The sequence below is a fragment of the Esox lucius genome, chromosome 5 (assembly GCF_011004845.1).
Source record: "Esox lucius isolate fEsoLuc1 chromosome 5, fEsoLuc1.pri, whole genome shotgun sequence".
NCBI classification, from domain to species: Eukaryota; Metazoa; Chordata; class Actinopteri; order Esociformes; family Esocidae; genus Esox; species Esox lucius.
Window position 1 is genome coordinate 33,134,276 of NC_047573.1, and position 12,476 is coordinate 33,146,751.

General features: G+C 40.1%; 1 protein-coding gene across 1 annotated transcript in view; it reads right to left on the minus strand.

Annotated features, from left to right (window-relative positions):
* LOC105024381 (sulfotransferase family cytosolic 1B member 1) overlaps positions 1–5,563 on the minus strand; it is a 37,424-nt gene extending 31,861 nt beyond the window's left edge. Inside the window, exon 1 of the mRNA XM_010894308.3 lies at positions 5,295–5,563. Within this exon, the coding sequence (XP_010892610.1) occupies positions 5,295–5,463 (169 nt within the window). The 5' untranslated portion in view covers positions 5,464–5,563. The remainder of the gene's footprint in view (positions 1–5,294) is intronic.
* Between the last annotated feature and the right edge of the window lie 6,913 nt (positions 5,564–12,476).

Genomic DNA, 12,476 nt, shown 5'->3' on the forward strand with positions numbered 1-12,476 from the left:
GTGGCTGCACCGACATACTGTGTTCACAGACAATGGTTCTCGGAAGTGTTCCTGAGCCCATGCAATGATTTTCACTACAGAATCGTGTCTGTTTTTAATGCAGTGCCACTTGAGGGCCAGAAGATCACAGCAATCCAGTATTGGTTTTCGGTTTTGTCCCTTGCATACAGAGATTTCTCCGGATTCTCTGAATCTTTTAATTATATATATATATTTTTTACTATTACTATATACTCCACAAAACAATGAAATAACACATGGAATCATGCAGTAACCACAAAAGGTGTTGAACAAATTCAAATATATTTCATATTGTAGATTTTTCAAAAGTGGAAATCTGTCCTTTGATTCCAAACGTAAAATGTTTGGTTCTACCTGTGGAATCTGAGCATTAACAATTACAACATGAATGTGCGTTTCATTGTAAGTGGATGTGCCTAAATGATGAAAACAACAGAAACCTCACTGTTTAGATTATTTCTCTGTAGGTTGCGCTCTGATAACCCCAGGAATGTTAACATTGACCATTTGGCATGGGGGTTACTGTCTTGGAAACCTGATCTTTGCTAGGTTGACACACCCTTCAATGTATATATCAGCTTGTAACCAACATTACAGTGAGAAGAGATAGAGTGAGATGAGATTGAGGTTGTGTAAGGAAGACCAGGTCCGTAACCTCATGAACAAGACTATCTAATGCTGCAATAAATAATTGAATTACTCTCTCCCTTGACAAACAGGTTTGCCATAATTATTACAACCACTATACGAAACGGCCGATTTCTAACACACCCAACTGTGTCTATGTGAGACACATGGTGAACATGGAGGAGCAGGTGTGACGGTGTGTGGGATGATGTGGGGGTTCTTTACTGGTGACACTGTCTGTGATTCATTTAGAATTCAAGGCACAATCAAACAGCTCGGCAACCACAGTATTCCATAGCAATATATCATCCCATCTGGTTTGTACTTAGTGGGACTATCATTTGCTTTTTAACAAAACACACATCCAGGCTGTGTAAGGTCTATTTGACCAAGAAGGAGAGTGATGGTGATTCCTCACATGACCTAGCAACCACAATTACCCAACCTCAACCCAAGATGGTTTGAGATGGTTTGGGAAAAGTTGGACTGCAGAATGAAGGAAAAGCAGTCAACAAGTGTTCAGCATATGTTGAAACTTCAAGAAAAGCATTCCAGGTGAATACCTCATTATGCTGGTTGAGAGAGTGTGCAAAAATGCAATGAAGGCAAAAGGATTCTACTTTGAAGAATCTAAATTGTAAATATATTTTGATTTGTTAAATACTTTTTTGGTTGCTACATGATTCTTTATTTTTTTATTCATAGTCACTATTATTCTACAATGTGGAAAATAGTAAAAATAAAGAAATTCCCTTGAATGAGTAGGTGTGTCAAACGTTTGAGTGGTACAAATAGGGTGTTTTACTGTTTTAATTTTTTTTAAATATCAGACTTTTATTTACTTGGATATTCAGGATTACTGTGTGTAAATAAAGCCAGAGAAAGTCAGATGTTATGTGTTTTCATTTCAGGCTATATGGCAACAAAAGGTGAACGTTTTGAAAGAGGGGGTGACTTTCTATACCCAGTGTATACCCACAAGTAATCATGGAAACTCTGGCACTGTTAAGATTTTGATTCAGTGTTTGACTTGTTGTTGTTGAAGCATGCACAATATCCTGAGATGCAGCAAAGTCGGTCTGTCCACATGGAGGTATTATGTATTGACATACATTCCGAAAACATATATTTTTTATTTGTGCCTATATTTTTTTAAACATACAGTGGATATAAAAATTCTACTCACCCCTGTGAAAATGCCAGGTTTTTGTGATGTAAAAGAATGAGACAAAGATAAATCATGTCAGAACTTTTTCCACTTTTAATATGACGTATAATGTGAACAATTCAATTGAAAAACAAACTGAAATCTTCGAGGGGCAAAAAAAAAAGAAAAAGAAATTACCTGGTTGCATAAGTGTGCACACCCTCTTATAACTGGGGATGTGGCTGTGTTCAGAATTAACCAATCACATTCAAACTCATGTTAAATAAAAAGCATTACATACCTGCCATCATTTAAAGTGACTCTGATTAATCACAAATAAAGTTCAGCTAGTAGGATTTTCCTGACATTTTCTTGGTTGTATCTCAGAGTAAAAGCCATGAGAGATTCCAAAGAGGGATCTCATTGTTGAAAGCTATTAGTCAGGAGAAGGGTACAAAATAATTTCCGAAGCATTAAATATACCATGGAACACAGTGAAGACAGTCATCATCAAGTGGAGAAAATATAGCACAACAGAGACATTACCAAGAACTGGAAGTCCCTCCAAAATTGCTGAAAAGACAAGAAGAAAGGAGGCTTCTAAGAGGCCTACAGCAACATTAAAGGAACTGCAGGAATTTCTGGCAAGTACTGGCTGTGTGCTACATGTGACAACAATCTCCCGTATTCTTCATATGAATGGGCTATGGGGTAGGGTGGCAAGAGGGAAGCCTTTTCTTACAAACCTGATTCCAAAAAAGTTGGGACACTGTACAATTGTGAAGAAAAACAGATTTCAATGATGTGGAAGTTACACATTTCAATATTTTATTCAGAATACAACATAGATGACATATCAAATGTTTAAACTGAGAAAATGTATCACTTTAAGGGAAAAATAAGTTGATTTTAAATTTCATGGCATCAACACATCTCAAAATAGTTGGGACAAGGCCATGTTTGGGACTGTGTGGCACCCCCTCTTCTTTTTATAACAGACTGCAAACGTCTGGGGACTGAGGAGACAAGTTGCTCAAGTTTATGAATAGGAATGTTGTCCCATTCTTGTCTAATACAGGCTTCTAGTTCAACTGTCTTAGATCTTCTTTGTCGCACCTTCCTCTTTATGCCAAATGTTTTCTATGGGTGAAAGATCTGGATTGCAGGCTGGCCATTTCAGTACCCAGGTCCTTCTTCTATGCAGCCATGACATTGTAATTGATGCAGTATGTGGTCTGGCATTGTCATGTTGGAAAATGCAAGGTCTTCCCTGAAAGAGACGACGTCTGGATGGGAGCATATGTTGTTCTAGAACTTGGATATAAATGTCAGCATTGATGGTGCCTTTCCAGATGCCCATGCCACACGCACTCATGCAACCCCATACCATCAGAGATGCAGGCTTCTGAACTGAGCGCTGATAACAACTTGGGTTGTCCTTGTCCTCTTTAGTCCGGATGACATGGCGTCCCAGTTTTCCAAAATTAACTTCAAGTTTTGATTTGTCTGACCACAGAACACTTCCACTTTAAATGATCCTTGGCCCAGAGAAAATGCCTGCGCTTCTGGATCCTGTTTAGATACAGCTTCTTTTTGACCTATTGAGCTTTAGCCAGCAACGGCGAATGGCAAGGTGGATTGTGTTCATCGACAGTGTTTTCTGGAAGTATTCCTGAGCCCATGTTGTGATTTCCATTACAGTATCATTCCTGTATGTGATTCAGTGCCGTCTGAGGGCCCGAAGATCACAGGCATCCAGTATGGTTTTCCGGCCTTGACCCTTACGCACAGAGATTGTTCCAGATTCTCTGACTCTTTGGATGATATTATGAACTGTAGATGATGATAACTTCAAACTCTTTGCAATTTTTCTCTGAGAAACTCCTTTCTGATATTGCTCCACTATTTTTCGCCGCAGCATTGGGGGAATTGGTGATCCTCTGCCCATCTTGACTTCTGAGATACACTGCCACTCTGAGAGGCTCTTTTTATACCCATTCATGTTGCCAATTGACATAGTAAGTTGCAAATTGGTCCTCCAGCTGTTCCTTATCTGTACATTTAACTTTTCCGGCCTCTTATTGCTACCTGTCCCAACTTTTTTGGAATGTGTAGCTCTCATGAAATCCAAAATGACCCAATATTTGCAATGACATTACAAAATGTCTCACTTTCAACATTTGATATGTTATCTATATTCTATTGTGAATTAAATATAAGTTTATGAGATTTGTAAATTATTCTATTCCTTTTTTACTCACAATTTGTGTCCCAACTTTTTTGGAATCGGGTTTGTACAAAGAAAAACATCCAAGACTGGCTGAAGTTTCCAAAAACAAACATTAAGTTTTTGGAAACTTGGTCTGATGAAACCAAGGTTGGACTTTTTGGCCATAATTCCAAAAGGTATGTTTGGCGCAATATCAACACTGCACATCACCCAAAGAGCACCATACCCACAGTGAAGCATGGTGATGGCAGCATCATGCTTTGGGGCTGTTTTTCTTCAGCTGGAACCGGGGCCTTAGTCAGGGTGGAGGGAATTATGAACAGTTCCAAATACAAGGTAATTTTTGCACAAAACCTTCAGGCGTCCGTAAGAAAGCTGAAGATGAAAAGAAAGTTCACCTTTCAGCATGACATTGACCCAAAGCACAAATCCAAATCCACAAAAGCATGGCTTCACCAGAAGAAGATTAACGTTTTGGAATGGCCCAGCCAGAGCCCAGACCTGAATCCAATTGAACATCTGTGGGGTGATCTGAAGAGGGCGGTGCACAGGAGATGTGACAGCGCTCCAATCTGACAGATTTGGAGCGCTTTTGCAAAGAAGAGTGGGCAAATATTGCCACGTCAAGATGTGCCATGCTAATAGACTCCTACCAAAAAAGACTGAGTGCTGTAATAAAATCAAAAGGTGCTTCAACAAAGTATTGGTTTAAGGGTGTGCACACTTATGCAACCAGGTTATTGTGAGTTAAAAAAAATTCTCCCTCAAAGATTTCAGTTTGTTTTTCAATTGAAATGTTCACGTTATAGGTCATATTAAAGGTGGAAATGTTTCTGACATGATGTATCTTTGTCTCATTCTTTTACATCACAAGAACCTGCCATTTTAACAGGGGTGTGTAGACTTTTTATATCCACTGTACTTTATCCTGGGATATTTTGTTTTTGTACTGCAATGGAACTGTTACTTGATCTCACTAATGGTTAGTCCGTGCATTCATAACTCAAAAATAATCTAGGAGTGGCTATATTTCTTAAAGTGACCGCATTGTTATTGTTTTAACTACAGATTACCACTTTAAGTATGATTATAACATTTGGAATGTAATAATTTAATTTAGATTTAGATTATCTTTCCCATGGTCTAATTTGACTGAACAAAGAGATTGCATCATCCTCTTAATGCAATATACAGTTTGGTTTAACAAGGATACCTTTATACATCTGTGATTTACAAAAGCAACGGAAAAACAATAACTTTTTCAGATACCTGCTTTGGGATAGGTGGCAATAAGAATGTCCAATGGATCAGGGCGGAAGGCCCAGATAGAGTCCCAGTTGTTGGCAATGTAACACCTGAGAGGAACCCCTTGGATGTTGATTAGTGGGAAGCGGTGCATCCGTTCTGTTACCTTCTTGACAGTCTCACCATACGACATTGTTCCTTCTCACAAGATGACTATAGGAAGTCCAAGAATGTAAAGGGTGTTAATAGTAAGTCTGTTCTTCTGCTGGTTTTCTTGGAGCAGTTGGTGCACATTTGTGTATTTACACAATAGATATCTGCTTCATGCTCATCGTTTTATACTCACTCTGTTTTGATCTGTCACTGATTCCTCAGTAATATTTCTAAATCTGTCAATATTTACCCTTTTTAATTGATTCTGTTATTAAATAACCCTCAATCCTCGCTTGTTTTTGTTTGGCCAATATGTGCTAGATTTACACACACACACACACACCCAATACAGTTAAACTGCACATTTTAGAGTGGGTTTTTATTGTGGCCAGCCTAAGGCAAACCTGTGCAATAATCATGCTTTCTAATCAGCATCTTCATATGCCTCACATGTGAGGTGGATGGATTATCTCAGCAAATGGGAAGTGCTCACTAACACAGATTTAGACAGATTTGTGAACAATATTTGAGAGAAATTGGGATTTTGTGTATATAGATAAAGTCTTAGATCCTTGAGTTCAGCTCATGATAAATGGGGGCAAAAACTAAAGTGCTGCATTTACAAACCCGATTCCAAAAAAGTTGGGACACTGTACAATTGTGAAGAAAAACAGAATGCAATGATGTGGAAGTTTCAAATGTTTATATTTTATTCAGAATACAACATAGATGGCATATCAAATGTTTAAACTGAGAAAATGTATCATTCTAAGGGAAAAATAAGTTGATTTAAAATTTCATGGCATCAACACATCTCAAAAAAGTTGGGACAAGGCCATGTTTACCACTGTGTGGCATCCCCTCTTCTTTTTATAACAGACTGCAAACATCTGGGGACTGAGGAGACAAGTTGCTCAAGTTTATGAATAGGAATGTTGCCCCATTCTTGTCCAATACAGGCTTCTAGTTGTTCAACTGTCTTAGATTTTCTTTGTCGCACCTTCCTCTTTATGCCAAATGTTTTCTATGGGTGAAAGATCTGGATTGCAGGCTGGCCATTTCAGTACCCGGGTCCTTCTTCTATGCAGCCACGACATTGTAATTGATGCAGTATGTGGTCTGGCATTGTCATGTTGGAAAATGCAAGGTCTTCCCTGAAAGAGACGACGTCTGGATGGGAGCATATGTTGTTCTAGAACTTGGATATAAATGTCAGCATTGATGGTGCCTTTCCAGATGCCCATGCCACACGCACACTCATGCAACCCCATACCATCAGAGATGCAGGCTTCTGAACTGAGCGCTGATAACAACTTGGGTTGTCCTTGTCCTCTTTAGTCCGGATGACATGGCGTCCCAGTTTTCCAAAATTAACTTCAAGTTTTGATTTGTCTGACCACAGAACACTTCCACTTTGCCACAGTCCATTTTAAATGATCCTTGGCCCAGAGAAAATGCCTGCGCTTCTGGATCCTGTTTAGATACAGCTTCTTTTTGACCTATTGAGCTTTAGCCAGCAACGGCGAATGGCAAGGTGGATTGTGTTCACCGACAGTGTTTTCTGGAAGTATTCCTGAGCCCATGTTGTGATTTCCATTACAGTATCATTCCTGTATGTGATTCAGTGCCGTCTGAGGGCCCGAAGATCACAGGCATCCAGTATGGTTTTCCGGCCTTGACCCTTACGCACAGAGATTGTTCCAGATTCTCTGACTCTTTGGATGATATTATGAACTGTTTTGATCTGTCACTGATTCCTCAGTAATATTTCTAAATCTGTCAATATTTACCCTTTTTAATTGATTCTGTTATTAAATAACCCTCAATCCTCGCTTGTTTTTGTTTGGCCAATATGTGCTAGATTTACACACACACACACACACACACACCCAATACAGTTAAACTGCACATTTTAGAGTGGGTTTTTATTGTGGCCAGCCTAAGGCAAACCTGTGCAATAATCATGCTTTCTAATCAGCATCTTCATATGCCTCACATGTGAGGTGGATGGATTATCTCAGCAAATGGGAAGTGCTCACTAACACAGATTTAGACAGATTTGTGAACAATATTTGAGAGAAATTGGGATTTTGTGTATATAGATAAAGTCTTAGATCCTTGAGTTCAGCTCATGATAAATGGGGGCAAAAACTAAAGTGCTGCATTTACAAACCCGATTCCAAAAAAGTTGGGACACTGTATGGTTTTCCGGCCTTGACCATTACGCACAGAGATTGTTCCAGATTCTCTGACTCTTTGGATGATATTATGAACTGTAGATGATGATAACTTCAAACTCTTTGCAATTTTTCTCTGAGAAACTCCTTTCTGATATTGCTCCACTATTTTTCGCCGCAGCATTGGGGGAATTGGTGATCCTCTGCCCATCTTGACTTCTGAGAGACACTGCCACTCTGAGAGGCTCTTTTTATACCCATTCATGTTGCCAATTGACATAATAAGTTGCAAATTGGTCCTCCAGCTGTTCCTTATCTGTACATTTAACTTTTCCGGCCTTATTGCTACCTGTCTCAACATTCTTGGAATGTGTAGCACTCATGAAATCCAAAATGAGCCAATATTTGGCATGACATTACAAAATGTCTCACTTTCAACATTTGACATGTTATCTATATTCTATTGTGAATTAAATATAAGTTTATGAGATTTGTAAATTATTCCATTCCTTTTTTACTCACAATTTGTACAGTGTGCCAACTTTTTTGGAATCGGGTTTGTGTAATTTTGTTCAGTGTACCTACTTGATTTAACCATAGCAACTTGGGGTTCACTTATTTGCACAAAATCTTTTGAAATTTAGTTTTTCTACTACCCACATGATTTTCTCTAAACCAATATATGGAATTGGTAACTATAAACTTGTTAACTCAAAGAAGACTTGTTCTGATTAAATAAAGATTTCATGGTGAACACTAAATCTAGAATTGCACAAGGGAATTGCACAATCCCATTTTCAAAAATGTTGAGACGCTGCGTAAAATGTAAATGAAAACAGAATGCAATGATGTCCAAATCCTTTAAACCTTGTATTCCATAGAAATTAGTACAAAGACAAAATATCAAATGTTGAAACTTATACATTTTGTTTCTTAAAAAATATATGCCCATGTTGAATTTGATGCCAGCAACCAGTTACATTTGTTTTGGACAGAGCCAACATCAGACTGGAAAAGTTATGAAAACTAAAATACTAAACCTGGTGGAAAATCAGACAACTAATTACGTCAATTAGCAACAGGTCAGTAACATGATTAAAAGATAATTCCAGAGAGGATGGGTCTGTCAGAAGTGAGCATGGGGAGTTGTTCACAACTCTGTGAAAGACTGCATGGGCAAATAGTGCACCAATTTAAGAATAATGTTTCTCAATGTATAATTAGAAAGAGTTTGGGGATCTCATCATCTACTGCACAAAAAATAATTAAAAGATTCAGAGAATCTGGAGAAATCTCTCTACGCCAGGGACAAGGCCAAAAACCAATATTTGATAATCGTGACCTTCGGGCTCTCAGACCGCAATTCATTCAAATCAGACACTGTAGTGGAAATCACTGCATGGGCTCAGGAACACTTCTGAAAACCATGGTCTGTTAACATTGTCTGTGTCCACAAATGCAAGTTAAAACTCTACCACGCCACGAAGAAACCATACATAAACAAGTTTCAGAACCGCCACTGCCTTATCTGGGCCCAAGCTTATTTAAGATGGACTGAGTCAAAGGGGACAACTGGTCTGACGGATCAAAATTAGAAATTACTTTTGGGTATAATGGACGCCACATCCTCTTGACTAAAGAGGAAAGGGACCACCCGGCTTCTTATCAGCACAGAGTTCAAAGGCCAGCATCTGTATGGGGATGCATTAGTGCACATGGCATGAGTGACTTGCACATCTGAGAAGGCACCATTAATGCTGAACAATATATACAGGTTTTGGAGCAACATATGCTGCCATCCAGACAAGGCCTTGTTTATTTCAGCAAGACAATGCCAAACCACATTCTGCACATATTACAACAGCATGGCTGTGTATTAAAAGAGTCTGGGTGCTAAACTGGCCTGCCTGCAGTCCAGACCTGTCCCCTATTGAAAATATTGGGTGCATTATGAAACGACAAATACGACAAAGGAGAACCCGAACTGATGAGCAGCTGCAATCCTAAGCAAGAATGGGAATACATTTCACTTTCAAAACTCCAATTGGTCTCCTCAGTTCCGAAAGGCTTACAGAGTATTGTTTAAAGAAGAGGTGATGCAACACAGTGGTAAATATGCCCCTATGCCTACTTTTTTTAAACATGTTGCTAGCATCAAATTCATAATGGGCATGTATTTTTCCCAAAAAATAAATAAATGTTATTGTTTCACCATTGATATGTTATCTATTTTCCATTAAATATAGGGATACATTATTTGCACATCATTGCATTTTGTTTTTATTTGCATTTTATGCAGCATCCCAACTTTTTAAAGCAGATATTAATTCTTTAAACATGCGTAACTTTCTGGAGCAGTGTAATCTCAACTGCCTGAGGAAGGAGAATGAAGAAATATCTCTCGGAGAAATATGAGAAACTGACGAATTCCCTTGAAAAAACTTTGTCTCACAACCCTGGCATTTTAAGTGGTCTGCTCTACCAGCTGAACTGTTTACCAAAATATATTCAGGTTACAGTTAAATATTGCATGAATATGGGCTTAAAGTGCAGTTGTCCCTCAGCTTCAATTTGAGGGTATTCACATCCAAATTGGAACACCCAGATTATGTTTTGGTGATTGCAATGGATTTCAATCATTCAAATCTGAAAGCTTTTTTTCCCCAAATTCCACCAAAATGTCTCCTGCTCCACCAGAGGAGACAATACACCTGACCATGTGTACTCCCAAGTATTACCCCTCATTAAACATGCGAAACCATCAGTTAGGACAGTCAAAGTGTGGCCAGAAGGTTCACACTCACTTTTACAGCACCAGTTTTAACACAGACTGGAGTTTGTTTTCCACTCAAGCCACCCTTGACTCACACACAGATATTGAAACAAATGCTTCTTCCGTTCTAGATTACATCAACATCTGCACAAACAATATCACCACCCATAAACTAATAAAGACTTTCCGAACTGGAAGCTGTGGATGAACAGAGAGGTCCAAGAACTGCTTAAGGTATAAGCGCCTAGGTCAAACGCCTTAGCGGCACGGTGCGCTGACAACAACCTGGCCCTCAACACAAAGAAAACCAAGGAGCTCATTGTGGATTACAGGAAATCTAAAGGCTGCAGTCACGCCCCAGTTCTCATCATTGGCACTGAGTTGGAGCGTGTGTCCAGCTTCAAATTCCTGGGTGTCCCCATCTCAGAGGACCTGTCCTGGACCGTCTACACCTCAGCTCTGGTCAAAAAAGTGCACATAGACCTTGTACATTATTTAATTGAATTGTTTTATTCTGTGAGGACTCCACTAAGGGGGGGGGGGGTCTCAGGACAATGTAGTTAGAACTTTACCTGGCCCACCGCATTGTAATTTGCTGCCGCGTCCTGAGCTGTTAGCTAGTACACGTGGGGAAATCTAAACCGAGTGATAAATTAGAAATTGGTACAATGAGAATTTTCTAATCTGGTAAAATAGTCACATGGTTTTCTTAAAAGAAGTTAAAATAAAGTGTTTTCTCTCTCCTTGTATAAGTGGTAGAAGAATCCACATGGTAATAGTCTTTAAGAAAACACCCTGTGTCCTATGAGGACTGAATTTGAATAAAAATATGGTCATAGCCTATAAAGAGGGTGATACAGCTAATGAGAGTTTACTCCCCACAATAAATTAGATGTCCTATTTTTAATACTGAACTGAGTTTGGTTAAATAATATAGTTTATTTTTAGTTTGTCTTTACCAATGATAATTGAGAATATTTAAGACTGACGCGTTATACTTGTTGATGGAGTTTAAAATGATAAATTGACAAATTAACAATTAGAGTAGATTGAAATAAGTGTTCTCAGCCTCCCCGGGAAAGTCTATGCCAGGGTACTGGAGAGGAGAATACGGCCGATAGTAGAACCTCGGATTCAGGAGGAACAGTGTGGTTTTCGTCCGGGCCGTGGAACACTGGACCAGCTCTATACCCTCTACAGGGTGTTGGAGGGTTCATGGGAGTTTGCCCAACCAATCCACATGTGTTTTGTGGATTTGGAAAAGGCATTTGACTGTGTCCCTTGCGGCATCCTGTGGAGGGTGCTTCGGGAATATGGGGTCCTGGGTCCTTTGCTAAGGGCTGTCAGGTCCCTGTACAACCGAAGCAGGAGCTTGGTCCGCATTGCCGGCAGTAAGTCAGACTTGTTCCCAGTGCATGTTGGACTCCTGCAGGGCTGCCCTTTGTCGCCGGTTCTGTTCATAATTTTTATAGACAGAATTTCTAGGCGCAGCCAGGGGCCGGAGGGTGTCAGGTTTGGGGACCACACGATTTCGTCTCTGCTCTTTGCGGATGATGTTGTCGTGTTGGCCCCTTCAAACCAGGACCTTCAGCATGCACTGGGACGGTTTGCAGCCGAGTGTGAAGCGGTGGGGATGAGAATCAGTACCTCCAAATCCGAGGCCATGGTCCTCAGTCTGAAAAGGGTGGCTTGCCCACTTCAGGTTGGTGGAGAGTGCCTGCCTCAAGTGGAGGAGTTTAAGTATCTAGGGGTCCTGTTCATGAGTGAGGGAAGGATGGAACGGGAGATTGACAGACGGATCGGTGCAGCTTCTGCAGTAATGCGGTCGATGTATCGGTCTGTCGTGGTGAAAAAAGAGCTGAGCCGCAAGGCGAAGCTCTCGATTTACCGGTCAATCTACGTTCCTACTCTCACCTATGGTCATGAGCTTTGGGTCATGACCGAAAGGACAAGATCCCGGATACAGGCGGCCGAAATGAGCTTTCTCCCCAGGGTGGCTGGGCGATCCCTTAGAGATAGGGTGAGAAGCTCGGTCACCCGGGAGGAGCTCAGAGTAGAGCCGCTGCTCCTCCACATCGAGAGGGGTCAGCTGAGGTGGCTTGG